Raw genomic sequence first — 27661 nt, forward strand, 5'->3', positions numbered from 1 at the left:
CACACACACACATACAACTGTTACGAAAAAAGAACCAAATACAAAAACAATAATAAAATGTCAAAATATAAATGCATGTCTTTTATATTCGAAAGTTGGGGTGAAAATACGAGACTTATTTCGAAAAAACAAAACAAAAACAGCAAGGTTCTAATTTTATTCCTTGGAAAAAAATGGGTGCATTTTCTTGGGAAATCCTGTTTTTAAAAATATATCCATCTCTCTCGTAATCATGTATTTTGGACAAAAAAAAAAAAAAAGAATTTGTTCTGAATGTTTCTGAATCGAAAAAATTTGGAATAGCGTAAGAAAAGATATAAGTTATTTGAATCATCTGAGTGCTGCAGCTAACCGAATTTAAGCTTAGATGACCCAGGAATGAATTGATGCAGATCAATGGATACTATATTGATAAATTATAAAACATGGATGGGTAATACAGTCTTGGTTGATAAAAAGTTCATAACGATCATTTCCTAAAAGATAACGAACATAGCGAGAACAAGGCGAGTCTAATCTCGCCACTACAATATGGGCTGTCAGGCATTTAGGGGCTCCTCCTTCCTGCACATCTGTTAATGCTCCTCCGTTGACATCCCTGATTGGTTCCCTGAGGTTCCCTCCAAATTCAAAAGAATTTCCGCTTGGGCGTGTCAAACGCCAGTCCGGACATCCTGCGAAATTAAATCGAATGCTTGCATTTGGAACGTACAAAATGAAGTAGTCTTGCCCACTTAGCCAACTTGGGTCCATTGAAGTCTTCCCCTGCGTTTGTATCCATCAGCGGTGTGGCCGCGGCCTTCGGATCCTGCAGCGTTCGCTTCGGCGAAGCCACAACTTTGCCGGGCGCTTCTGGAGTGACGAACTTCACCGCGTTCTCCTTGGCGGTCTGGGGCTCGTCGTCGCCGTCATCATCAGACTTGTCGGCATCCTCCGCCTCGTCCTTCTGGCGTTCTTCGTCAAGCGGGTCATCGCCACCCCCGCAATGCGGAGCTTGATCCTTGAGATTTAGGGGATTGTGGCAGTTGCTCTTGCAAACGCAGCTCTCGCTGCACGCATTGTTGCCCAAAAGGCAGCCGCAGCGCTTGGTGGTGCACTTTGTCCGACACTTGCAGCCCTTGCAGCGTTTGCCATCCTCTGTGGCGGATGTGGAGTTCAGCGATTGTATGGATGAGTTGCCCAATGACGTCACGTTGGCATCCTGTTTCTCTGGCGGAGAAATCACATTGCGGCTATCGGATTGAATCCTCTGCGGCAATGTCAAGAAAATTGGGGAACAATTAGTTTCAAGAGTTTTCGAAAGCCAAATGCAAACTCACCTTGGATTTCGATGTGGATGGCACCCAGTCGGGATCGTCGCTGACATCGCTTAGTACTATTGTATCGTTGCCATCCACTATCTGGAAACTATCATCTAAGTCCTGAGGCTCGGACTTAGCTGCCTTGGCTTTTGACTTGTTCTTGGCTCTAAGCTTGTCCAGCTCCTGCTGCAGTGCCTCCCGGCTGCTGAGCAGCTCTTCGAGGATCTGATTGCGCTGCTGATCCTCCGCCGGTGACTGAGCTGCAGCCCATCGCCGGTTTGCTGTCCTGATTAAAACGGAAACCTTTTCCTCGTAGTCGCGCTGTTGCGCCAGCATTTGCTCTTCATGCTGGGCTTGGAGCAGACGAAGGCGTTTGCTGGCCAAATCTTCCAGCTGTTGAGCATCCAGTAGCTGCACGCGCAGCTCATCCAACGTTGTGCGCTGCTCATTCAAGATGGAGGCCTGTAGACGCCGCTGCTGCACCAAAGTCTTCAAGAGGTGCTTGCTAACCGTCCTGGACTCGCCAAGGCTTTGGACGCCCTCAGCCAAGGAGCGAATGCGGCTATCCAGATCGGTGGGGCAGACTTTCTGCTGAAGATCGGAGATCTGGGCATTGCGCATTTCCAGCTCCTCCTCGAGACTCGCCAGAATGCGGGCCTGCTCTGCGGCTTCGGCGGGATCGTCGACTTTGTCCTGCTGGACCAGATGGTAGTGATTGTTGATTACCGCCCGGTCCTCCATCAGTTGCTCCAGGCTGTGCTCAGCATCTATAAGCGAGAGTATGATCTCCAGTTCACGATCCACCCAGGAATCTGTCTTCGCGTTCGCGTTGGAGGAGCCAGCGGCAGAGCCACCGTTATCCTTGTACTTGTGACGCTGGGCCTGCGCCGAAGCCTGCCGCTCGAGAGCATCCTTCAGCCTCTTGTTGGCAGCCAGTGCCTCCTCGCACTTGCGCTTGAGGACCTGGCGCTGCTTGGAGTGCAGCGTCTTTTGGCGCACAATCTCCGACTGCATTTTGCGGTCCTTGCTCTTGAGTTGGGTTAGCTCCTTTTCGCGAACCATCTTCCATTGGCGGAACTTCTCGGACTCACCACGCATTGCTCGTATGAGCTTCACCTTGGATTCCTTCATGGTGCGGATTTCGGTACTTAGATTCCTAATCTTTTCACGCTCCTTGTCTCGTATCTTTAGCAAGTTGGCCTGCGTGATCAGCTTCCGGCGCAGATCGGAGATCTCCTGCTCCAAGAGCTGCAGGCGTTTGCGTCGCTCCTCCGCCAATTTGGCAGATGCATCCTTGTTCTTAATGTTGCGCAGCTGATCCATGAGGTCTCGTCGCTCCGCCTCGAGGTCATCGATCTTTTGGTTGCACAGCCGCAACTTGACGTCCTCGTCATCCGAGTCCAGTCTGCTAAAGTTGCGCATAATACGCTCGTGCAGCTCCTGCTTGAGATCCAGCTGGCGATTGATGTTGCGCAGTTCGCCAGCGAAGTTCATTTGCTTGTTGGTATACTCCTCCGAATGGGAATGCAGCATTTCGTGGACCTCATCGCCGCCGCCTTCACCGCCTTCTGTATGGGAACGACTGCTCTGTCGCTGGCGTGTCTCATGGCCCTGGGACTCCAGCTCCTCCTGAGTGCGTTGCAATTCTGCGTGCACTTTATCCACCAGCAGTGAGAATTCGCGAAGATCATCGTCACCATTTTTATTCTCGTTTCCGAGTTGCGCCTGTTCTCTTTTATCCAGTTTGCTCTTTAGCTCCGTCACATGGCTTCGGAGTTTATCGTGGGCCTGCTCGGCGATGTGGGCACGCATTTCTTTCTCGGTGAGATCGAGCAACGACTGATGAAGCTCTTGCTGTAATTTCCTATTCCTGTCCTGCAGGGTGCGCACCTGTTCCTTAAGCAGCTGGAACTCGGCCGCATTGGCCATTGAACCAGCTAGTGAATCCTCACAGGAAACGGCACCCAAGCCTACGGCTCCGACAGCGCTGGTTAAGGAACTGCTCATCTTGCCGCCCGCCAACAGCTCTACACGCAGCTTTTGGATGACATCCTTCAGGAAATTAATCTCCGCCGCATGCGGATCGAGATTGACCACTGGCTTGTTTTTGATTTGCAGTGCTCGATCCGCATAGCGTAGGGTGCTCAATGTCTCGGCCACGTTGTAGTCGGCGGGGCTGACGCAAGCAATCATGAGCGTAATGGAATTACCGCCCAGAGAGTCCTGCAGCAGACGCGTCAGCTTAGACTGGCGATAGGGTACGTAGCCAGCGGCCTGACCAGCTGCAATGTATATGGAATATATGAAAATGGAGACCAGTGGTTAAATCATAGATACTCACATCCCAAGGCATTGATCACGTTGCCCAGGGCCAGAAGACCCTTATTGATGTTTACGCCCTCTTTGAAGCGATCGCCGCTGGCTAGGGTCTTTGAGCAGCGTTCAGAGCCAGCCAGATCCACCAGGTTGAACCTGGACGTGGTGACGGATTGTCTATCGGAGATTGGGGGAAAAATGTGATTAAGAATTAAGTATTCTCGCGAGGTGATGGCGCCCCACTTACTTGCCGTCCAGCTTGGTAGCTACTAGCGTCAATGTGAATATGGCATGGGATCTTGAAGAGGTTTCATTCATAGCCGTGGCGGCCACAGCGCGTCCGGCTGAGCCGCGGATCAGATGATCGGTCACTTCCTGGGCTGATGTGACCTCTAGCTCGGTGAGACCCGGCATGATAATACGGTTCTTGACCTCCCTGATGTCTACGGTGGCCTTGTCCCGAGTTTTCGACGAAAAAAGGTCATAGAACTGCTCCTGGTAGAGCTCCACAAAAGAGCATGTGACAGAAAAACGAAATTCACTCTGCATTTCCGCAATGGCTTGGAATATATCATGAACGGCGCGTGGTATAACGCCCACATGATCATCTAGCACTCCGTTGAAGGCGGTGCCCATGGTGTAGGTCTTTCCGGAACCCGTTTGTCCATAGGCCAAGATTGTGACGTTATAGCCATGCAACAGCTTCTTCACTTTGGCCTGCACACACGTCTCGAATAGATCCTTCTGCGAGTCGCCAATGTCGAAGACATAGTTGTACGTATACGACTCATTCCGGTTGACTGTAACCTGTGGCGCTCCATCCGCTGATCGTTCGACGGCAATCCGGCAGCCGCGATCCAACTCGGACTGCACCAGGGGACGCACGCGCAAGGCCACTGCCACGCAGCTGGGATCCTCGCTGGACATCTGGGGGTTTTGGAAGGACAATCATCACATTCCATCACCCTTACCGACATCTCCACCAACCACTTACCTTCTCTGGGGCACAGCAGATCCGCTCAAGTCCGAATCGGGAAATAGAAAATCGCGCGAAAACTGATCTGATGGTTAGCACTTACAAAAACTTAGAATTTAGGTTGTTCTTGATTTTGGAGCAAAGTGGCTTCTCCGCGCGCAGCCCGGCACTCTCAATGAATTCTTTTTTGAGTCCTAAACTAAACTAATCCAATGCGACGCTAAAAAGCAAAGGCATTTCTGCCAGTATTTTTAAAAATGGCGTTGTTATCGATTCTCCGCAGATGTCGATAAGTGCCTGACGATGGAGGTGCCGGTGTATAACGATTTCGATTGTTTTGGCTCTAAATAGCATCTGAAAAACTGTTGTTGAACGATTTGTGTACAGCGATATGACTAAAGGAAACCTAGACAGTCTACCTACAAACCTATACATAAAAATACAAGCTACCTAGTTCTACATTTATTTTCGCTCCTGCCAGTGATAGTGATGAAAGGCCAATTCTTGTCAACTAGCCAATTCGCCGATAGCCGATAGCAGACAGCCGCACATATCTATCGCTTTTTTGAACAATCGTTGGCAGCAACAGGGAATTGCAGAAACCAGTTGTCTTGGGTTTCGCAAGAATTGAAAAAGGAGGATTTGGTCAAACGGCAGGACATGGAGGAAGAGGCGCCGGGGTTCAAAGTGCTGGAGGAGGCGTTCAACGGCAATGGGAACGGGTGCGCCAACGTGGAGGCCACCCAATCGGCCATATTAAAAGTGCTGACGCGCGTAAATCGCTTCCAGCTGCGCGTCCGCAAGCACATCGAAGACAACTACACGGAGTTTATGCCCAACAACACGTCGCCGGACATATTTCTGGAGGAGTCGGGGTCCTTGAATCGCGAGATTCACGACATGCTCGAGAACTTGGGCTCCGATGGACTGGACGCCTTGGACGAGGCGAAGGTCAAGATGGCGGGTAACGGCAGGCAGCTGCGAGAGATCCTTTTGGGTCTGGGTGTCAGCGAGCATGTGCTAAGGATCGACGAGCTGTTCCAGTGCGTGGAGGAGGCCAAGGCCACCAAGGATTACTTGGTGTTACTGGACCTTGTGGGTCGTTTGAGGGCTTTCATCTATGGCGATGATTCCGTCGACGGGGACGCGCAGGTGGCCACGCCAGAGGTTCGACGCATCTTTAAGGCTCTCGAGTGCTACGAGACCATCAAGGTGAAGTACCATGTGCAGGCATATATGCTGCAGCAGAGCCTCCAGGAGCGCTTCGATCGCCTGGTGCAGCTGCAGTCCAAATCCTTTCCCACATCGCGGTGCGTCACCTTGCAGGTGAGCCGGGATCAAACGCAGCTGCAGGATATTGTGCAGGCTCTCTTCCAGGAGCCCTACAATCCTGCGCGCCTCTGCGAATTCCTGCTGGACAATTGCATCGAACCGGTGATCATGCGCCCAGTGATGGCCGATTACAGCGAAGAAGTCGACGGTGGCTCCTTCGTCCGATTGTCGCTTTCCTACGCCACCAAGGAGCCCAGCTCAGCACAGCTGCGTCCGAACTACAAGCAGGTCTTGGAGAACCTCAGGCTGCTGCTGCAGACGCTGGCCGGGATCAACTGCAGTGTGTCCAGTGACCAACATGTCTTTGGCATTATTGGCGATCATGTGAAGGATAAAATGCTGAAATTACTGGTGGACGAGTGTCTGATACCAGCTGTGCCCGAAAGCACGGAGGAGTATCAGGCTTCCACGCTGTGTGAGGATGTCGCCCAGCTGGAGCAGCTGCTGGTAGACTCATTCATCATCAATCCCGAGCACGATCGAGCCCTAGGGCAGTTTGTGGAGAAGTACGAGACCTACTACCGCAATCGGATGTTCCGTCGGGTGCTGGAAACGGCGCGCGAGATCATCCAGCGCGATCTGCAGGACATGGTGCTGGTGGCGCCCAACAACCACTCAGCCGAGGTGGCAAACGATCCCTTCCTCTTCCCACGCTGCATGATCTCGAAAAGTGCTCAGGTAAGTCGCTCGCTAAACGAAACGATTGATTTCACTAAAGGATTCATTGTCGCCGGCAGGACTTCGTCAAACTGATGGACCGCATTCTTCGCCAGCCCACGGACAAGCTGGGCGACCAAGAGGCCGATCCCATAGCCGGCGTCATTTCCGTCATGCTGCACACCTACATCGATGAGGTGCCCAAGGTGCACCGCAAGCTCCTCGAAAGCATTCCACAGCAGGCCGTGCTGTTCCACAACAATTGCATGTTCTTCACCCACTGGGTGGCGCAGCATGCCAACAAGGGCATCGAAAGCTTGGCGGCGCTGGCCAAGACACTGCAGGCCACCGGTCAGCAGCATTTCCGCGTGCAGGTCGACTACCAGTCCTCCATCCTGATGGGCATCATGCAGGAGTTCGAGTTCGAGAGCACGCACACGCTGGGCTCTGGTCCGCTGAAGCTGGTGCGCCAGTGCCTGCGCCAGCTGGAGCTGCTGAAGAACGTGTGGGCCAATGTGCTCCCGGAGACCGTGTACAATGCAACCTTCTGCGAGCTGATCAACACATTTGTCGCCGAGCTAATCCGTCGAGTGTTCACGCTGCGCGACATTTCCGCACAGATGGCCTGTGAGCTGAGCGATCTCATTGACGTGGTGCTCCAGCGGGCGCCCGCGCTCTTCCGCGAGCCAAACGAGGTGGTCCAGGTCCTCTCTTGGCTGAAGCTGCAGCAACTGAAGGCCATGCTGAACGCGTCGCTCATGGAGATCACAGAGCTGTGGGGCGACGGCGTCGGCCCGCTGACCGCCAGCTACAAGTCGGACGAGATAAAGCACCTCATCAGGGCGTTGTTCCAGGATACGGATTGGCGGGCCAAGGCCATTACGCAGATTGTCTAGGACGTGCTCCACGCGTTTTTGCGAGCGAGGGTTGCTGAACGGCGGGATACACATCACATTTGAGGTGGTAAACGGAGTCTAAATTTGACGATCACCATCATGTGTCCTTACTGAAATTCCTTGAACTGTTTACCACAAATGCCAAAAGTAATATAATTTGATAATCTTTAATTCTCCGAATGGTTTCACTTGTACATAGAGAAGTTACAATCCACAAAAGTCGTTCCATTCTTCCCGCAACGCAACACAATTTTTAACATAAGACTTATTTAAATGAATAAAAACAACTGAATCCCATTAGTGCGCCTCTTGTCGCGCTTGGAGAACGAGCAGGTACAGCTGCTCAGTTAGCAGTCTGTGATCTCGGCCGTGGGTGACGGTTAGGATGCGTTGGGCCTCCTCCAGATGGTGCAGGGCCTCCTTGGCATGGCCCTCGTAGAGCTGAATCTTGCCCAGCTTCATGTGAAGCAGGCCCAACAGCGGATTCCAGGGACCATGGTATTTCCGAAAGCCTGGCAGCAAACGTTGGCCGTAATCCAGGGCGTCGCTCCACTTGCCCACTTCGATGGCTGCTTCGAAGGCCGCATCGAGCGTCTTGACGTACCACACGTTCAGGGGATGGAACACGCCAGTCTGCTTGTCCAGGCACACCTTGCACACATCGAGATCTGTGATCGAGGAAGTGAAAAGGTGCTATAGTATGGAGCTTATGCCAACTTGGCGCAGCTACTCACAGGCCACGTCCTTCATGTTCTCCAGGTTGTGCCGGGTCAGAGTCATCGCCTCGTTGAAGGCATTTCTCAGCTTGGGACTGATGCCCGCGTCGCAGCGCGGGCAGTTGGTGCGGTCCACACTGATTCCCACGCCGCAGTTGCGATTGGGACACAGGGCAGCCAGCATCTCCTTCGACTCCTTGGCATCCGTGCACTTGCTGCACACGCAGAGGAAGTAGTAGTGCTCCTTGAGATCCAGACGCCTCTGCTCCGGCGTGTTGAGCAGGTCAATGTAGCTGATAAAGATTTTCGACCAGTCCAGGCACTCCATGTCCTCGATCGCGTGCACGTGCAGCTCGTTGCCCTCGAAGGTGGCGACCGCATTTGGCTGGCAACTGTGGTCCGTAATCGAGACGCCCAGATATATGGCCGTGGCAATTGAGTTCATCTCGGCGTCCAAGATATTGAAGCCGTTGGTGATCAGCTGCGAAGAGCAGAGAAGAAAGAGCATGAGCTCCCGCGTATCTGTGCGCCGGGGAATGTGAACCGAAGCCCTTCCTAGATAATCAATTGACTGGCAGAGCGCCAGGCACACAGCATTGATTGCTATCTAATTTGGGCGACCAGGAGCGGCTGCATACGCAAGCGTCGTGGTTTCTCGATTCAGTACCAGCGCGACGAATCGCCCAATCCGCTCCTGCTCGCTCGCACAGGTGCCTGCACACTTACGCGACCGTAGATGCTCATCAGTTCCGTCTTGTTTGGCACCGTGCTGGGACTCTCGGCCATCATATCGCTGAGGACTGCGTGCAGCGAGTCCAAGTGCTCCAGTCGCATGGGGTCGTTCTTGATTTCGGCGTAGTCTGCGCACGTCAACGGGTATTAGCAAGGAATGACCATGCAAAGGGTTTCGCCCTCTGGCTTACTCACGGGACATGAGATCGCGGAACTTGCGGGAGCCGTGCTCGGTGTAATAGCCGCGGATCAGGTCTCCGCCGTGCTCCAGGCGCAGGATCAGTCGGCAGAGCATTCGGGCAGCATCGGGCACAACTCTGGGATGCACCTTCTTGAGGAAAGGACACTCGTGCTTGTGCTGGGCCCAGGCTTGCATCTGGCAGGAGCGATGGCAGTAGGACACATACCTGCAGTTGGAGCACTTCAGCACCTTGGTCCTGCAACGACGAACCCAAATTAGAGAGCCCACAAAGGCAGCCACATGGCGAAACTTACGCCTCCAGGCAGTTATCGCAGCGCTCCAGGCGGTACTGCGACTTCAAGACGAAGGCAAAGGGTTTCTCCGTGAGGATCCGCTGCCCCCTTTTTATTTGCGGCGCCGGATTCTTTCCGTTCTTGGATTTGGATGAGCATGCGAATGTGGGTGCGGATCTGGATGAACCAACGGCGGGGGTGGCCATTTCGTCCGAACGGAGCAACAACAAAGACTTTCGCCTGGGGGCCCGTCTCACTGACGACTGAAAATGAGCGCACACCTGAAGATCAAAAATATTGTTTCGAATGCTTTTTGAATATTTTGCGGCATCTGATTTCTATTTTTGGCCACAAAAACAAACACAATTTACGCAAATCGCTGGCAAACACAAAAACAACAACACCATGGTGTTTATTCGCATGCACACGATGGCGTTGCCAGATCGACTGGAATCATGCTTTCTACAGTGGGCACCGCGTATGGTTAACGCAGTGGTTAATGTGGGTAACTGCATATCTTTAAGAAATACGCTTAACAAAACATATTTAAGTTTGTTAGGTAACAAATAAAATATATTTCTTTTATGTGTTGTTCCCAGTGTCTACGGTTTGGAGGCCTTGTGTCCTTTAAAACGAGGGAGACAGCTATATAGAGCAAATGCATTTGTAAAATAAAGAAGAGCAAGTAAAGTTATATCAAATATGGAAAAGATACGATTCTAGATACAATTGTAACCTCAGAGAGCATAGTCGTCTGGTTTTCGGTGCCCGTGGGGGCTGTTTTAAGATTTATTTGTAGCAAACTTAGCATAGCATCGGGACAAATTGTGTGATCGACTCGAACGGACTCCTATGAGCAGTAAACGCGGGTAGTGGGAACGGGACTAACTAATTGTTCTGGGGCTTGGACCATTCGACGCTGAGGATCAAGTGGTCGTAGCCGTGTCCGTTGAGGATCTCGATGGCGGCGGCCGCATCCTTGCGCTGCTTGAAGTGCACGTAGGCGAATCCCTTGCAGAGTCCGGTGTTCTTGTCGCGGGCGAGATACATCTTGCTCTGCGGCCCAATCTTCTTCACCAGCTCCTCGAGATCCGCCTCGGTCATCGACTCCGACAGATTGGATATCCTGATGGCGGCCGTGTCGTCGCGTCCGCGCATTCCCAGCGCGCCCTTTTGGCTGTCCTTGAGGAACGGCGGCACATACTTGCCGGACTTGGGCGCATCGACGGCGGCCGCGGCGGCTGCCGAGGCCTTCTTCTCCATCATATTCGTGTCCATCGCCGTGCCCTTGTACGGGCAGTTGACCGACCAATGCTCGCCGTTGCAGATGCGGCACTTGGCAATGTTCTTGGTGGGGTCCAGCAGCGGATCGTTGGCCTTCTCGTCCTCCTTGGAGTTGAGGAACTGCATGAAGATCTCCTCGGATACCATGGTCGTCTGCGAGTTGGGGCCGGGCTTGTCGTTCTTCGACTCGCCGAACTTCGTCCAGGTCCGCCGCTTGGCCACCGTCTTGGGCACCACCTGCTTGGAGATCTTGTACGTGCGCACCACCTTCGTCTTCTTGTCGTCCTTGTTGTACTTGTACTCCGTCACGTACTTCTGCCCGTTCTCCACGGTCTCCGTCGTCGGAGGGAGTCCACCATAGTCGAGCTCCACCTCGTCGGCCCAGGAGGATTTGATCGTTTCAACGCCCGGCATCTGAAAGAGATTGAGGGCGCAGTGAGTGGGGCTTCACTGGGCGCTTGCTTGGGGTGCACTCACTCTGTTTTTCAACGCGATTTGTATGCGAAATCGTAAATGCAAATTTCGCCACGAGTTAAGCGGATTTTTAATCAGCAACAAAAGAGTGTTACCCTGCCGCGGTCACAAAAACATGCCGTGTGTCCAAAAAATATACCGCTAATACCAATTTGCTCTTTTTTGAATATACCATTCGAAATTTCGATACTTTTGGTATTTGTTTAAACATTTAAATTAAAAACTGTCTGTTTTTACTTTAAATTGCAAAATAAATCCCAAAATTAGGAAAGAACGTATTAAACTTTTGATTTTACTACGCTGGTATATATACCAAAAGGTATTTAAAATACCATAAAGACCGCGTATTTTCAAATTTACCATTTACTTTAAATAAATTCGTTTTCTTTGATTTACTATGTGTTTTATTATCATACATCTACAATATTAGGGCTCTAGATTAATAATAAACCCAGAAATAGTTCTGGATGAATAGATATTCAAGATTTGTGCGCATTGTGGTTGCTTTTTCCAAGTTACATATAAATAAATGCATCGAATTTCAGCAAGTAAGTCACTAACTAAATATAATGTACATATGGCGTTGTTTGGTCGGCTTGAGATTACAATAATTAAGTGGTTTGAGATGCGTCTACAACTTCATGTAGGAGTATATACAGCCAGGCAGTCGATTGCCACAAAAGTTGGGGAATGAGTATTAAGGAATTAAAAATGCACACACCTTACACAAAACATGCAAGGAAAATAGGAAAAAATATTCGAAAATAATATTGCACCGTGGAAAATTCATCGGTAAGTCTGGCGGGTCTCTTAGTCAATGAATAGGGAGAAATATAGGTCTCACTTAAGACTAAGACTATCGTTTAACTATTCGAGCTTATGCATACATATTTATAATATTCGCTTACTACTGGGCTTTTCTTGCATTACGATCTCCGACTTTTCACTACTGGCAATCCGTCCGCACGTGAGTGGTGCACAAAACAGGGTACTGATTCCGAGAGTATGTAGTTCAGGTGCGGTTGTAGGGCCCGTAGAACTCGGGCTGTCCCGGATCTCACGCCAGCCAACGCGACTTCTGCAGCTCGATTTGGCCCTCCAGCGTCTTGGCCAAGTAGATGACCAGCAGCTGGATGAGCGCAATGCCCAGAGCATTGCCGGCAATCACGTACAGATTGTGCTCGGCCCAATCTCGGACGATCTCTATGCAGCCGCTGGTCCAGATCAGTTTCCTGGCCTCGGGAACGGGAGCGTTTTGGACGCCGTAGCCGCACATGATGTTCACCAGGCCGGAGGATATGTCGGTGGCATTGATGCAGCAACTGTAGGGCACTCCGCACTTCTCCACCGACGGCGAGCTGCAGTTGAAGTACTCGTTTTTGCCTGCAAAAATTAATTAATTGCTATTAATGGCAATTCATCTGCGATTCAACTCAAGTTTTATGCGATTTTCTGATAATAATTTAACCAATGTTTCTGCATCAACTCACTCCAGTCCTGGTAGCCCGAATTACTGAGGCCACAGCACTTGAACTCCTGCTGAGCAAAGTCAATGAAGTTCTGCAGGTCGGGATCGTCGCGGTACGAGTGGATGATCTTGTGCGTGAACTGCTTCTCCAGGAAGGTGTGCATATACTGCGGGCACACGAAGCAGACGATGGCTGTGGGCGCAGACAGAGGGGGAGGTAGAGAAAGTTGGTGACATTACGGCAGCGCAACAAAAAACCAGGTGGGCACCAGGTGGCGTGACTCACCGATGGCCATCTCCAGCAGGAAGAAGAGCAGCAGGCACATGGAGTAGAACTTCAGCAGGAAGGTGTTCTCGCGCAGTGCGCCCAGGCAGCCGGAGAAGCTGACCAGAAAGATGACCATGCCGGCCAGGATCATCACCAGCGAGATGTTGAGGAACACGTCGTAGAAGTTCTCCAGCCGCACCGATCCGTTCGCCTCCTCCCACTTGTCCTTGAACGCGTAGGCGCCAATGCCCAGGAGCAGGCCGCCAAAGAGCCAGAACACGAAGTTCAGCAGGAAGATCATGTACTTGACGCACTGGCTCACGTAGGTGAAGTGGTGCGGATGCATCACCTCGTGCACCTCGATGCCGCTGTAGCCACGCCCCCCGGCCAAGCCGCCGCCCCCGAGCCCAGCACCCTGATATCGGTAGTTGCTCATCCTCGCCGTTTATCTGTATCCGTATCTTGAACTTCAACCACTCGCTATGCCACTGATTTCACTTTGCATCCGCTTCAGTCACCCGTTTATCTTGTTTGCCCAATTAGCATTGGCAGTTGATTAGCATTGGCACCTTGATAATCACTCTTTATTCATCCAATCTCCTTTTAGTAGCGTAGTAATATTGCACGAAAAGTAAAGTGTACAAACAATGGACGCAATCGGATGGATTCGTATCGGTCGTGTTATCGATAAACGATAGCGGCGCACAGCTGTTTGGAATGGGGAGCCACTACACTGTGCAGCAAAACTGAGCAACAAGTTGGACCAGCAATCTGTCTTCTGTACTCAAATCAATGAATTTGGCGCCTTGGGATAATAAACTTTGCAGGCCAATCATACGTCGTGTTGTCCAGTGTAATCACTATCATTATCACTCCGAAGCCATAAAATTGGAAACAAAATCGTTTCGGCACTGACCTTTGAGCCGCCGGTACAACGTCTGGGATCGCGGATAGATGGATCACAGCCATTGCGCCATATGTGAATCAGCAGTCGATAGTGCCCATGCAAATCCCAGTGAGAGAGAGAGAGGACTTCCAAGCGGTGGCCACTATCGTGAATTGGGAACTGGAAATTGGAAATTGGGCACTGGGGATCGGGAAACGATAAGCAATCGCGGATCGGCGCTGATAGCAGCGGAATACAAAATACCTAGCTTGGCTAATTGCTGTTCCAGTTGCAGCTAGTGCTCCTCTGCCACCATGAACATCCTGCTGCGCTTAATCGTCTTCGCCCTGGATCCTCTGGGTCTGGGCCGGCGCTTCCTCATCCGGCCGGCCGTGAATGTGGGCTGGAACGTCTACGATCGCGTGCGCAGCAAGGCGGACGAGAAGGTGGGCACGGTGCGGGAGCTGGTCCTCCGACTGGGCCTCATCGCCTTCGCCGTGGTGCTCATCATCTGGCTGGCGGTCTTCATGTACGCCGCCTTCTACTACGTCTACATGCCGGCCATATCGCACACTCGACCCGTCCACATGCAGTTCAAGTGAGTAGCCCCGAATGTGAAGGAAATCGAAGTGGCCACAGGTTTCTTCCTGTGCTATGTACATGTATCTAAATGGAGGCCAATTGTCCATAAATACAGACCTAATCTGCTTATCAGTCACTGCGATTGGCTATTGCAAGCTAGTTAGTACCTGTGTTATCTCGGCAATTGTCAAGTCGTTTGATTCTAGACTTAGTACCCAATGAAACCATGTCGTTGAATCCCGCAGAACCTGCCTGGAGACCAGCACGCCCTGCACATTTCCGCACGCGCACGTCTCGCTGACCAAGAAGCAGCAGCTCCTGATGGTTGGCCAGGCGTACAAGGTGATCGTGAACATCGACATGCCGGAGTCGCCGCAGAATCTCGAGCTGGGCATGTTCATGGTGTGCGCCGAGATGAGGGACTACGACTCGATGCTGAGGGGCCACTCCTGTCGGTCCGCCATGATGCGCTATCGGTCGCCGCTGATCCGCATGATCTCCACGTGGGCCCTGAGTCCGCTCTACGTGCTCGGCTGGAAGGAGGAGTTCCAGCAGGTGCCAGTGGAGATATTCTCGCGCTACCTGGAGGAGCGACAGCATCCCATAACGGACGTCTACGTGGAGATACAGTCGCAGAAGATCCAGTTCTACACGGTCACCCTGCACATAGTCGCCGATTTTACCGGGCTGCGGTACATCATGTTCAACTGGCCCGTCCTGTCGGCCATAGTGGGTATGTTGGCGCATATGCCTCCCCATGCCAGCCGCCAGCGAACCGCCGCTAATCCTATTTTTTTCCTTTCCAGCCATTAGCACCAATCTGTTCTTTATACTGGTCGTCTTTCTGCTCAGCTGGTACCACTGGTCCGACGCCAAGTGGCTGCACAGCGTGCAAATCAAGTACGCCCGGCTCACGAAGTCGCTCGAACCCGACGTAATGCTCTCCAAGGCGAGCAGCCTGCGCGACGACGACGACGACCTGGTTGCCTACAGTGATAAGTCCGACATTGCGGACGTGGGCGGTGACACGCTGAGCGACGTCGATGCCGACGACTTGGTGCTGGTCAAGAAATCCCGCGGTGGCAAGCGCGAATCGCCCGATGCGCTGCGTAAGCGTCCCACAAAGAAGACCACCGCGGACCATTGAAAAGTGAAAGGGTGGAGTTGAAACGAGATGGGATGGAACGAAGGAGGGACCACCATTTACCACCGAAGGCTAGACCACCGCCCGTGCGACGCTTGAGCCAAAGACTAAATAGATTTAGGACTAAGTTAGTGAACACAGCGACAGCCCACAGCCCACAGCCAGCTGAAGTATTCCGGCGGATTAGCCCACAGAGCTCAAGCTTCAACTAGTTCTTACTTAAGTGGTGGACAAAAGTGTATCACAGTATAGGTATTATTGCCCCAGTTAGAGATTGCCTTGTAGATTGCTGAACTGTGCATTTTCGATGCAGTTGCTCATTCGTTGTTATCTATGCCCAGTTGGGAACTGCAATCCATTGAGCCATGCAAGTCAATTAGCTTAACAAGAAAGCATTCCATTTGTACATGAAATTTTACCAACAAAGGAAGTCGAATCTAATGAACTTGTAAACGAACGTGAATTAAACAGTTTCTCTTGAGATTTGGCAAGGAGCACATTCATCTTTAGGCTTCAGCCTCGTCCTGGCTCTTGTTCTTCGGCGGCGATCCGTCTGGCCCCCAATCGGGCTGCTCCCGCTGCTCCTGCGGCAATTCAACATCTTCGTCGAAGAGGAACATTCTGATCAAGGTGAGCTGCGTGTTGAGGATATTCTGCACGTTGACCATCTTCTCGCCGCGATCCTTGTACTCCAGCAGGGCATCCTCGGCCGATTCTTGTCTACGCACTCGATGGGGCCGCAACCTCCGCCGCATCAAACGCTGCCTGTCCATGGAGTCCAGTTTCCGGCTCACGTTTTGCGCCACCGTACGCCCGTTGCGGACGTAGTTCCTCCGCCAGCAGGGCAGCTTGCGGAAGCGCCCAAGGACGCCCGAGAACTCGACGAGCAGAAAGTCGAAGAAAGTGATGCGATTCTCCCGTTCCGAGTCCCTGATCATCTTCGACACGGTGAAGTAGTCGTTGATCAGGGACACAAAGACGTTGATCAGCAGCACGATGATGACGAAGGCCAAGACGCCGTAGCAGACAATGCCCAGCCACTTGCCGCCGTGGAAGAGCTCCGATGGCTTCACCTGGGCACTGAAGCCGAAGGAGAAGCACATGCACATCACCATGCTCTTCACCAGATTGTTGAAGTTGCTGCTGTAGTTGCCGTTAATGGTGACCACGGCGAAGCAGAAGCCGATGAGGAATATGACGATGGCGATCGCGGTGCTGGCCACCGCTGACCAGGCCAAGTAGAGCGTCCTGGTGAACAGCTTGAAGACGCTGGCGAACTGCAGCACTCGCCACAGGCGCAGCGTGGTTATGCAGATCAAGAAGCCGATCGTGATCGTGGTCAACTGGTGCATGCGCGACGGCCGCCGGAAGTCGATGAACTCCACCTTGCTGGCGCCCTCCACCTTCTTCATCATGCTGGCCACCAGGGACTCGCGCAGCACCACCAGCACCATCACCAGCAGGTTGACCATAAAGATGAACACGTCCAGCTTGTTCCAAACGCTCTTCAGCAGATGCGGCTCGTACCACAGCTTGACCGCCAGCGTCTGCGCGAACTGTATGAAGACCAGCACGTAGATGAGCAGGGCCAGCAGCCCCGTGTATGGCATCTGGTCGACGTTCTCCAGCAGCTTGGCGCTCTCCACCTGCACGTCGGGCACTATGCCGCCGAATGGCGTCTTCTCCACGCGCAGCGTGCAGATGCTGAACAGATTCACGTCCACGTTGTACAGCGTGAAGTCGATGAACACCGCCGACGTGTTCAGCGTCAGCCAGTGGTTCTCCGAGAGGTAGTCAATCACCTGGGGGCAGTGCGAGATGAAGAGATTGTACTAGTAAGTATGCTCGCCCACCTTCATGCTATTAGCCGCGCTCCTGGCCAGCAGGCTGACGTAGCCCGCCAGCTCCGGATAGCTGTTGAGCGAGCCCACATGGTCGAAGTTCATGAGCAGGGCGTCGAGGAACTCGAAGTTCATCTTGATGGGTAACCAGGGCTCGTAGATGCGCCAGTACTTGTCGGAGTAGTGGAGCTTGCGGTAGGGCAGCTGCCAGCCGGGCATGTAGTATGTGTCGGAGAACTTCGGTGGACCGAGGCCGACTTCCGGATTGGACACGCGCAGCTGGCGCAGTCGCATCACGCCCAGGAGCACCGATTGCTCGGCGTGTGCCCAGCCGGGCGAGCCGCTCTCGGAGGCATTCGAGTTGAAGGCGATCACCAGGGTGGACTCGATGAAGTCGAAGAGCTGGTTGAGGAAGTACACCTCCTGGAGGCCCGTGTAGTCCGTGTGGTTGTACATGAAGAGGTCCGTGATGATGCGCGTGTTGTGGTAAAGGGTTTGGTCCCTCGTCACCAGCACCAGGCACATCAGGCAGAGGAAGTACGGGCCGTAGATGAAGAGGTCGTGGGCGATCATCTTGTACTGCTCGTTGAGCTTATAGTTCCTGTAGCGCGAGGACAGCATCAGGTTGGCGCGCTTGCTAACCAGCCGCCGCTTGAGGAAGTCCCTGCGTTCCTCCTTCTCCTCCTTCAAATTCTTGTCACAGCGTGGCGGTATGTAGATCCGCGGTGGCCACAGGGCCCGGTCGACGGACAGGATCACGAACTTGATGGGGTCCCCGATGAGGAACTGGAAGAGCAGCACTATCACAATGCTCACCAGCATCGTCTTGAACTTGACGTCCTCGTGCTGGAAGCCGGCGAACACCGCGATGCATATCAAGCAGCCAATTATAATGCCCACCGTGATCGCGAACATGGCCCAATGCGCTTTTTTCACTTTCATTTCGAGCAGTTTTTTATCCCCCGTATTTTATATATTTTTCGATATTTTCGGCTTTTTAGGCGATTCACTGGCTCTCAAATGCTCTCCAAGCAATTCGAGTTCGGAACTACGAGTGGCGTGAGCTGAAAGGCCAGCTAGACGAAACAAAAATAAAATAACTTTGGAAAGAAACGTTTTTCGAATGTGTAACGTATTTTGGTCTGCATAAGGGTTAATTCGAATTTATCGAGACACGACATTCGGTTGAGCGGCTCATTCCCGCGCACTACGCAGCCAGCGCCACATTTGCTGGCCAATGCGCGCTGGTCACACTGGCGAAAGTAAAATAAAAAAAATTAGTTTTATTTAATTTCTTGCGAGCGAGCCACGAAAATGACGAACGCCTAGTGCGATTGCCCAAAACGACCCACTGAACCAACCGCACCGCACCGCAGCGAACCGCATCGAAACGAACGAACGGAGGAGGAGCAGGTGGCCGCCAGTTAGAGCAGCCATGACGATGACCGCCTCGGATAAATACACGTACCAGCGGACCGTTCTCTGCCTGGCCCGCGTTCTGGCGGGCATCCAGCCCACTCCCTGGGATAAGGTACATGATACATGTCCACCTGGCCACGCACTGCACCAGCCACTCCGCCAGCCACTGCGCCAGCCCCCTGGCAATCGACTTTTCGCACTGACCTTGAGCGGCGGCCATAAAACAGACATGCGTGGGCGCTAAGGGGGCGGCGGTGAGGCGGTGGGGCGGTGGGGCAGCCTCGCAATTCGCAGGAGCCCCACACCAAACCAACTCAGTTCGCAAAAGTGCCTTTGGAACATCAACAGTGCAGCGAATCTTCAGCTGTTGCTCACTGAAGCGCTCACACGAAAGCTGCTGATGATTCAGGCACAACAGAGGAGCTGTAGGATGTAGTTGTCTTCCCATGCACTGAGGTCACCAGCAGTAGAAGCTATATCATGAGTAGAGTGTATAGGTCAAGGAATAGGAATAGGAATAGGAATAGGAATAGCAATAGCAATAGCAATAGCAATAAGCACAAGACACTAATATATGGCTTCCTCTTGCCACACGCCCACAGGTGCAGACCCTGTTCCGGTATTGCCCGCAGGAGAATGCCGCCGGAGTGTTTTGCCTGGACACGCGGGCCCAGGATGCCGTGATTGCGCTGGGCATTTACTTCCTGGAGGGCGGCTGCCAGCACGAGGGTCAGATTGTGCCCTACCTGCTGCGTCTGGCCAAGTGCCTGCCGAAGGCGGTCTGGATTGACGATGCCCGGAGCAACAAAGTGGAACGTAAGTACCAGCTGCTTGCCACATGAGTGCCTGCCACACAGTTGGCTAATCCTGGCTTCCCCACTTCCCTCTGGCAGGCGTTCGCATTCCGTCGGCGGAGAAGTTCAGCTTCTGCTTGAACACCCTGCTGTCCGACATAGCGGCCAAGTGCCCGGATTCGCGCGAGGAGATCATCCTGAACCAGGTGGAAACGCTGAGCGCGCTGGCCAACATAGTCAAGTCGAGCAGGGACAGCAGCTCCGCGCCGCCGCCCATCATCCTGTGCAAGGCCACGGTGCCGCTGCTCTTCGGCCTGGCCCGATCGATGGGTCGCTATGCCAGCAACGATCCGCCGCTGCTGTGCCGCATCTTCCCGCCCGAGCTGCTGCCCATCCAGAAGGGCGGCGGCCGCGACGGCACCGGCTCGAGCAGCAGTGCCAGCGGCACCTGCGGCGGCTCCTTCAGCAGCAGCGAGCGCCTGGCGGCCACGCATCACTTCCGACCCATCATACCGCGCTCCATGTCCGGCAGCCTGGCGCAGGCCCAGAACGCAAGCTACGACGATGGACGGCAGCGGTACGCGGGCGGCAAGCCCAGCAAGCCCTCGTTGCACAGCTACTTCTCGGTGCCGTACGATCCGCGGACGCACTTCTTCACGCGCTACGGCTCCAGTTTCAACCAATTCCCCAACATGCGCGTCTGCGAATCGCCCACGAAGGGCGGCCCACGACCCCTGTATCGTGTGCCTCCGTTTCCCATCCAGCATCTGCAGACCATTTTCGCGGTGTCCAAGAAGCTGCTCACCAAGGACACCCTCGAACATCTCGACGAGCAGGCCAGCGACATATTCTCGCTGCACCAAATCAAGGGCTATTGCTACAAGAGCTTCTCGGAAACGCTGAACCTGGTGCTGGTGACCCTGCTCCGGGAACTGCTGCAGCATCAGGTCGACCTGCCCACGCCGTTCACCAAGGACGTGCAGGAGTTCGTCAAGCGGCTCTTCCTCAACGGGCAGACGGAGCTGCAGAACAAGCAGCAGGATCAGGAGCGCGAGCGGCGCGAGGAGAACGGCATCGCGGTGGTCAACAAGTACAAGGTCAATGTGATGGCCAATGCGGCGTGCGTCGACCTGCTGGTTTGGGCCATTCGCGACGAAACGGGTAAGCGCACATCCTCGCCGCGGAGCAAGCGATCTTGAATTCCAGCTCAACGCAAAATGCAAATGCAAATGGCAATATCCAAGCAGCAACTTATTGCAAAACAGATCGAAAGAGAGAGAGAGGGAAGTAGCTTCATTGCCAGTTAGAAGGAGAGAGTTCCATGATTATACTATATATAAACTAGCTCACAATCCATAGTCATGACCATCCAAGATGCTCATCCATCCAATCACTCGAATAACTATGTGAGAGCGGGTGAAGGAGCTACTTCCTTCTGGTGCTGCACATCCATTATCCATTATCCATTTATTTATCGAGTGAATTATGCTTTCGTTGGGTGCTTCTATATCTACATACTACACACGTTCGACTTCCGATTCTGCCCCTCTCTCTTTCTTCAGTAAGTTTCAGTTATTTCGTTTAATCTCTTTTAGTTTCTTATAGTTTGTTTGTATTGATTTTGTTTTTTGGTGGCCGGAACCCGGAATATGGTTCAGTTGACGTCGACTATAATGTGCCATCCCTGCAGAATGGCTTGCAATTTTTATTGAAGAAAGGTCAAGAGCAGTGTAATCCCCAATAGTTTCGATTCTTGCACCCACAAAACTGATCGTTGAGGGGGGAGCCATCCGAAAGAGCTTTCGTACTAATCCTCCAATTGGGAACACATTCGTTTCGATGAACTTCGATTAATTGGCCATAGTTTGCGTGGATTCCCCCTCTTAACTGGAACTACCTTGTACGTCGGTTTTGTGGCTTAATTGTTAATTGCCTGGCCAACGTTCGCTGCATGCTGCAACAGACCCACCTGCTCCTCCTGATCCCCTTTTTGCTCCTCGTTGCCTTGTTCCCTTGTTTGCAAACTGCCAAACGCCGCCATTGCCGTGTACTAATCCATACTTGCCACCCAAACAGAGGCGGACAAGCTGTGCGGCCGGCTGTCGCAGAAGCTGAACCTGGAGCTCAGCCACAAGATCGTGATGGATCACATGCCGCTGCTGATGGTTTGCCTGGAGGGACTGGGCAAGCTGGCCCACAAGTTTCCCAACATAGCCGGCACCTCGATCTCGTATCTGCGCGACTTCCTTGTGGCGCCCAGTCCCATTCTGGGCAAGCTCCACGACCATGCCATGCAATCGCTGGCCCAGCAGAAGAAGGAGAAGGAACTGACGCCCTTCAAGATCGCGGTCCAGCACTCGGACTCGCGGACGGCGGTCGTCATCTACGGGGATAATCAAAAGCCGCCGGGCAGCGGAACCGGTCGCAGTGGTCATGCCGCCTTCGAGTCACTGCGCGATGCGGCCATCGAGAATCTATCGATCGCCCTGCGCGCTGCCCACACCCTGGACCAGTTCTGTGTGCCAGCTCTGGTGGCCAACGTCTCCAATCGGCTCTTCACAGCCGAAAAGTCTGGAAGGTGGGTGCAATGGTGCGATATATGTGTATATATAGTTGACTCATCCGACCGAGTCATGTTTTCAGTGAATCGCAAGGCGAGTGCCACAAATCCAACCTGGTCAGCCTGAACATCATCGTGATGCTGGGCCACGTGGCCGTGGCGCTGAAGGACACCTCGAAAACGACGCAGAACATCCTGCAGTTCTTTATCCAGCGCTTCTGCAAGGTGCCATCGGAGCAGAACGCCCTGATTGTGGATCAGCTGGGCTGCATGATCATCTCGCAGTGCGAAACGCATGTCTTCGATGAGATCATGAAGATGTTCTCGCGCGTCACCGTGCAATCGGCGTCGTTGGCGTACACCTCGGATCCGGAGCACCGGAAGCAATTCCATCACGTCTCGGATGCGGTGGTCAATGCATTGGGCAACATCGCGGCCAACATTCAAGGGGATGCCGAGATGCTGGAGCTGCTGGGCAAGCTGCTGGAGCTGTTCGTCCAGATCGGCTTGGACGGCGAGCGCAGCTACGACAATACACCGGGCGCCCAGAAGGCCAGCTCGCGTGCTGGCAATCTGGGCATGCTTATACCGGTGATTGCGGTACTGGTGCGCCGCCTGCCGCCGATCAAGAATCCCCGCCAGCGACTGCACAAGCTATTCAAGGACTTCTGGGCCTACTGTGTCGTGATGGGCTTCACCAACGCCCGCCTCTGGCCAGCGGACTGGTACCAGGGCGTGCAGCAGATAGCGGCCAAGTCGCCGCTACTCATCTCGCAGACAGCCCACAAGTCGGATATGCGGGAGCTCAACTACACGCTGGCCATCAAGAGCGATTCGGTGAACGAGCTGCGTAGCCAGATCCTGGTGCTCCTCGAGCACTCCTCGGACAACGTGGCCACGGCGATCAATAAGCTCTCATTTGCGCAGTGCACGTACCTGCTGAGCGTTTACTGGCTGGAGATGCTGCGCGTGGAGAATGCGGATGAGCCGAGTCTGGAGCCGATCATGAGCTACCTCTGCGACACGGCGCTCCAGAGGGACAAGACGGGCATCTGGCAGTGCGTCAAGTGGTAGGCCTTCTCGAATTAATGCTTGACTTTCTTTGTGTTCCTAAGTAACCAATCATTCATTCATTTTTCCTTCCTCTGTTCCACATAGCGTTGCCGACCAGGTCTTCGAGAAGTTCCGCAACGTTCTATACGCCCACGACGAGATCCGCGAAAAGGTGCTGGAGTCGCAAGCCACGCTGCTGCTGGTCTACTTCAACCACATCCACAAACCCATCCAGATGGTGGCCGATCAGTACCTCTCCTTCCTGGTGGATCGCTTTCCCCACTTGCTCTGGAATCGCCGCGTGCTGTGGTGCATGCTGGACATCCTCCAGCTGCTGGCGTACTCCCTCAGCCTGGACCCCAACGAGGAGACGCCCACCTTGCGGGTGGTCTCGACGCCCTACACCCTGCAGCTGATGGACTCGCTGCCGGCGCGAGAGCTGCGCCTCAAGGACTTCGCCGATCGGTGCCAGGGCATTGTGAACGAAGCCATGAAGTGGGCGCCGCGATCCACGCGCTCGCACCTACAGGAGTATCCCAACCAGATCCCCACGCCCGTGCTGGCTCACCACAGCGGACTGGCGCTGGCCTTCGACTCGGTGGTGAGCAGCAGTGCCCAGCACACGGGCACCATGAGCAAGCGGCCGAGCTGCGTCAACTCCGACACGCCCAGATTCGTATCGGTGTTGTGCCTGAGGAGCAAATACGCCGGTGAGATCAGTGGCCTGCTGTCCGTACTTAGCGAGAAGGATAAAGCCGGCCTGGCGGACCGACTGGTCAGCGATGTGTGGGAGGCGTGTGCCGAGAAGAGCGACGCCCGCCATCGTGGCGCCCTTTGGCGTGCCACCGCCTACCTGATCATATGCTCGGAGATCAGCAGAAAACTGCTGCACGCGGTGGCCAGTTCGCAGCTGGAGCTGTTCACCGAATCGGCGATGGAGACCGCCGTTGAGTGCTGGCAGTGGGTGCTGACTGCCCGCCAGGATCTGGAGCTGTGCTTCATCCAGGAGATGGTCAGCGCCTGGCAGACGACATTCGAGAAGCGAATGGGCTTGTTTGCATGGGAGACGGAGGTCACCAATCCCCTGGCCGCCTACGAAGGCTGCAAGCTGGTCAGCAAGCCCATACTGATCACGCCCCATCTGATTTGGCTGCAGCTGCTCTCCGAAATGGTGGACACAGCCAAGTATTGCAACAGGGACAAGGTGGAGATGTTCTGCCTCCTGCTGCACCGATGTCTTCCCGTTCTCAAGAGTAGCAAACAGAACCGCCAGGTGTCCACCGTTGGCTGTCGCTTCAAGCTGCTGCAGTGCGGACTGTCGCTGCTGCAGGGCAACACCATTCCGAAGTCGCTCTCCAGAAATATCCTGCGCGAGCGGATATACTCGAACGCACTGGACTACTTCTGCGGACCACCCACGTGTCCCAATCAGAGCAGGGAGCAGCTACTGGAGGACATAATGATACTGCTGAAGTTCTGGCAGACGATGCGCAGTGAAAAGAAGCATCTGGTCACCTCGGAAGTGGGCGACTACGACTTGACAAATGCCTCCGTGAGCTCCACGCAAATGCTGGCCGTGAGAAATAATCCGGAGACGGCCTCACTGATCAGCGGCGGTGGGCTAGTCAACGACTACACGCGCTCCATGAGTGCCAGTGGCAATGCGGTGGGCATGGGCATGGGTGTAGCGGGCGGCGGGAGCAGCAGCGGCTGGTACAACACCATTCCGCACTCCACGTCCACGCTGTCGAAGCGATCGAATCGCTCCAAGCGGCTGCAGTACCAGAAGGATTCCTACGACAAGGACTACATGAAGAAGCGCAATCTGATCCTTGAGTTGCTGGCCGTCGAGCTAGAGTTCCTCATTACCTGGTACAATCCCAACAGTCTGCCGGATCTTATAGTGCCGGGTGAGTTAAGAAGAGTTGGCAACTTCAGTCCAGAACCTAATCGATCCCATTCCCTTTTCAGGCGAGGAACAGATCACGGAATGGCGCAACCGGCCGTACAAGCCGAACGTTTGGCGGGACTACGCGCGTCTCGCCTGGTGCTATAACCCGGCGCTGGCTGTCTTCCTACCGCAGCGGATCAAGAACGCGGAGATCATTGATGAGGAGGTGTCGCGGCTGGTCTGCTCCGATCCCATAGCGGTGTGCCACATTCCCGAGGCGCTCAAGTACCTGTGCACCACCAAGAACCTGCTGCAGGAGAGCCCGGATCTGGTGTACATTCTCTCGTGGTCGCCAGTGACGCCCATCCATGCGCTCGCCTACTTCTCGCGGCAGTATCCATCGCATCCGCTGACAGCTCAGTACGCCGTGAAGACCCTCTCCTCGTATCCGGCGGAGTCGGTGCTGCCGTACATCCCGCAGCTGGTCCAAGCACTGCGACACGACACCATGGGCTATGTGGTGGAGTTCATCAAGAATATATCGCGGCGGTCGCAGATAGTGGCGCACCAGCTGATCTGGAACATGCAGACGAACATGTACATGGACGAGGATCAGCAGCACAGGGATCCCAATCTGTACGAGGCACTCGACCAGCTATCGCAAAGTATTATCGCATCGTTCTCGGGCGCCGCCAAGCGGTTCTACGAGCGGGAGTTCGACTTCTTCGGCAAGATAACGGCCGTCTCCGGCGAGATTCGATCGTTTGCCAAGGGCATTGAGCGGAAGAACGCATGCCTGGCGGCGCTCAGCAGGATCAAGGTGCAGGGCGGCTGTTATCTGCCCTCCAATCCGGAGGCCATGGTCCTGGATATCGACTACAGCAGCGGCACGCCGATGCAAAGTGCAGCCAAGGCGCCGTATTTGGCCAGATTCCGGGTGTATCGTTGCGGCATCACGGAGCTGGAGACGCGCGCCATGGAGGTGTCCAACAATCCGGTAGGATTGCCCTTGCCCCACTTGCAACACCCAGCTTAGGTTATCTTCGGTTTTGCTTACAGAACTCCCAGGAGGACGCCAAGATGACGCTGGGCGTGGAGTCGTGGCAGGCCGCCATTTTCAAGGTGGGCGACGATGTGCGCCAGGACATGCTGGCGCTCCAGGTGATCACCATCTTCAAGAACATCTTCCAGCAGGTGGGACTCGATCTGTTCCTCTTCCCCTACCGCGTTGTGGCCACCGCTCCGGGCGTAAGTTCTCCACCTCCCAACTACCTATAGGTATAGTGCCGTGATATCCTAATCGTGTTTGCCTCATGTTCCTTCAGTGCGGCGTCATCGAGTGCGTGCCGAATGCCAAGTCGAGGGATCAACTCGGCCGACAGACGGACAGTGGACTCTCCGAGTATTTCCAGCATCAGTACGGCGACGAGAGCTCCAAGGAGTTCCAGGCGGCGCGCGCAAACTTTGTCAAGTCCATGGCGGCCTACTCGTTGATCGGCTATCTGCTCCAGATCAAGGATCGCCACAATGGCAACATCATGATCGACAAGGATGGCCACATCATACACATAGGTGACTCACTTGGTTAGTGCGCTGGGCATATCGTTGTCTACAATACGATTTCGTTGCAGATTTTGGCTTTATGTTCGAGTCGTCGCCAGGTGGTAATATCGGCTTCGAGCCGGACATGAAGCTGACCGACGAAATGGTCATGATCATGGGCGGCAAGATGGACTCGCCGGCCTTCAAGTGGTTCTGCGAGCTGTGCGTGCAGGCCTTCCTCGCCGTTCGTCCGTACCAGGACGCAATCGTCTCGCTGGTATCCCTGATGCTGGACACTGGACTGCCCTGCTTCCGCGGCCAGACGATCAATCTGCTGAAGCAGCGCTTCGTGGCCACCAAGAACAACAAGGAGGCGGCCGCCCACATGCTGGCCGTCATCCGCAACTCGTACCAGAACTTCCGCACGCGTACCTACGACATGATCCAGTACTACCAGAACCAGATACCCTACTAAACCCAAGTTGCAGGCACCTCGCGTTCGTTGTTGTTTGGCCAAAAGACACTTAAAAAAATACACTCCCCATTAGTCCCAACTGGAAATCAGTACGCCCCGTACTCGAATCCTTCTATCCGTATTATCAATGTTTCGTTGTCGTATTCCTTAACCCGTATTTTTCCGAGTGTGTGTTTCGTTTTACCTTCGCGTACTTATAAGATGTTGAACTTTTTCCAAGATTTTACGACGCATATATACGTTATACAATATTTATAAATATTAAATCAATTATAGGGCAATATGTTATATAATGGTAAAACAAGAAACGTATTATTAGAGGGAAGTGGATGTCGTTTTTGGTGGTTCCAATAAATAAAAGGTTTTCCTTCAGAAATTATGCATTGCAATTGATGCGGTTGTTCTATTATATATCGCTTTTAAATAACAGCTCTTAAATGGCATATTAAAAAAATAAAGATATTTTATAACATATTTGAACATAAAATTTCATAATTAAGCGATTAAATCAAATTATTGAATACATGTTTAACAGTCGATAAGTATTGTATTCGATAACACCCGATAACAAGGTGGTTCG

The 27661-nt window shown here is 53.4% G+C and overlaps 8 protein-coding genes across 9 annotated transcripts; 3 read left to right on the forward strand and 5 right to left on the reverse strand.

The window, feature by feature from the left end:
* Nucleotides 1–66: 66 nt before the first annotated feature.
* On the reverse strand, nucleotides 67–4897 carry LOC117147027 (chromosome-associated kinesin KIF4). The gene is made up of 6 exons (XM_033313720.1): nucleotides 4612–4897; nucleotides 3865–4544; nucleotides 3643–3794; nucleotides 1320–3583; nucleotides 735–1249; nucleotides 67–674 (listed from the first exon to the last, which is right to left on the reverse strand). Exons 2-6 carry the CDS (start codon nucleotides 4542–4544, stop codon nucleotides 629–631), a joined length of 3657 nt encoding a protein of 1218 aa, XP_033169611.1. The 5' UTR covers nucleotides 4612–4897; the 3' UTR covers nucleotides 67–628.
* Nucleotides 4898–5073: 176 nt separating this feature from the next.
* LOC117147028 (centromere/kinetochore protein zw10) lies at nucleotides 5074–7772 on the forward strand. The gene is made up of 2 exons (XM_033313721.1): nucleotides 5074–6603; nucleotides 6663–7772. The coding sequence occupies exons 1-2, from the start codon at nucleotides 5254–5256 to the stop codon at nucleotides 7476–7478; spliced, it is 2166 nt and encodes a 721-aa protein (XP_033169612.1). The 5' UTR covers nucleotides 5074–5253; the 3' UTR covers nucleotides 7479–7772.
* LOC117147029 (histone-lysine N-methyltransferase SMYD3) lies at nucleotides 7627–9838 on the reverse strand. Its single transcript, XM_033313722.1, has 5 exons — nucleotides 9422–9838; nucleotides 9122–9363; nucleotides 8921–9054; nucleotides 8213–8675; nucleotides 7627–8146 (listed from the first exon to the last, which is right to left on the reverse strand). The coding sequence occupies exons 1-5, from the start codon at nucleotides 9604–9606 to the stop codon at nucleotides 7776–7778; spliced, it is 1395 nt and encodes a 464-aa protein (XP_033169613.1). The 5' UTR covers nucleotides 9607–9838; the 3' UTR covers nucleotides 7627–7775.
* A 320-nt stretch (nucleotides 9839–10158) lies between these two features.
* LOC117147032 (eukaryotic translation initiation factor 3 subunit G-1) lies at nucleotides 10159–11271 on the reverse strand. Its single transcript, XM_033313726.1, has 2 exons — nucleotides 11162–11271; nucleotides 10159–11098 (listed from the first exon to the last, which is right to left on the reverse strand). The coding sequence occupies exon 2, from the start codon at nucleotides 11096–11098 to the stop codon at nucleotides 10289–10291; it is 810 nt and encodes a 269-aa protein (XP_033169617.1). The 5' UTR covers nucleotides 11162–11271; the 3' UTR covers nucleotides 10159–10288.
* Nucleotides 11272–11697: 426 nt separating this feature from the next.
* Nucleotides 11698–13576, reverse strand: LOC117147302 (tetraspanin-33). The gene is made up of 3 exons (XM_033314148.1): nucleotides 12913–13576; nucleotides 12649–12819; nucleotides 11698–12541 (listed from the first exon to the last, which is right to left on the reverse strand). The coding sequence occupies exons 1-3, from the start codon at nucleotides 13328–13330 to the stop codon at nucleotides 12216–12218; spliced, it is 915 nt and encodes a 304-aa protein (XP_033170039.1). The 5' UTR covers nucleotides 13331–13576; the 3' UTR covers nucleotides 11698–12215.
* Nucleotides 13577–13636: 60 nt separating this feature from the next.
* On the forward strand, nucleotides 13637–15987 carry LOC117147301 (seipin). Its single transcript, XM_033314147.1, has 3 exons — nucleotides 13637–14378; nucleotides 14608–15095; nucleotides 15169–15987. The coding sequence occupies exons 1-3, from the start codon at nucleotides 14095–14097 to the stop codon at nucleotides 15507–15509; spliced, it is 1113 nt and encodes a 370-aa protein (XP_033170038.1). The 5' UTR covers nucleotides 13637–14094; the 3' UTR covers nucleotides 15510–15987.
* Nucleotides 15988–15989: 2 nt separating this feature from the next.
* LOC117147299 (polycystic kidney disease 2-like 1 protein) lies at nucleotides 15990–18357 on the reverse strand. The gene is made up of 2 exons (XM_033314146.1): nucleotides 17360–18357; nucleotides 15990–17308 (listed from the first exon to the last, which is right to left on the reverse strand). The coding sequence occupies exons 1-2, from the start codon at nucleotides 18287–18289 to the stop codon at nucleotides 16013–16015; spliced, it is 2226 nt and encodes a 741-aa protein (XP_033170037.1). The 5' UTR covers nucleotides 18290–18357; the 3' UTR covers nucleotides 15990–16012.
* Nucleotides 18358–18590: 233 nt separating this feature from the next.
* On the forward strand, nucleotides 18591–27136 carry LOC117146724 (phosphatidylinositol 4-kinase alpha). 2 transcript variants are annotated; one of them, XM_033313160.1, is made up of 11 exons: nucleotides 18591–18878; nucleotides 19369–19582; nucleotides 19660–20721; nucleotides 21219–21278; nucleotides 21637–22138; nucleotides 22204–23190; nucleotides 23279–25083; nucleotides 25145–26061; nucleotides 26124–26312; nucleotides 26390–26636; nucleotides 26696–27136. In XM_033313160.1, exons 1-11 carry the CDS (start codon nucleotides 18783–18785, stop codon nucleotides 27079–27081), a joined length of 6465 nt encoding a protein of 2154 aa, XP_033169051.1. In that variant the 5' UTR covers nucleotides 18591–18782; the 3' UTR covers nucleotides 27082–27136. The 2 variants fall into 2 exon arrangements, with proteins under 2 accessions (XP_033169051.1, XP_033169052.1); XM_033313161.1 differs by lacking the exon at nucleotides 21219–21278.
* The last annotated feature ends 525 nt before the right edge of the window (nucleotides 27137–27661 follow it).

This window comes from Drosophila mauritiana, chromosome X (assembly GCF_004382145.1).
Source record: "Drosophila mauritiana strain mau12 chromosome X, ASM438214v1, whole genome shotgun sequence".
Lineage (NCBI taxonomy): Eukaryota > Metazoa > Arthropoda > Insecta > Diptera > Drosophilidae > Drosophila > Drosophila mauritiana.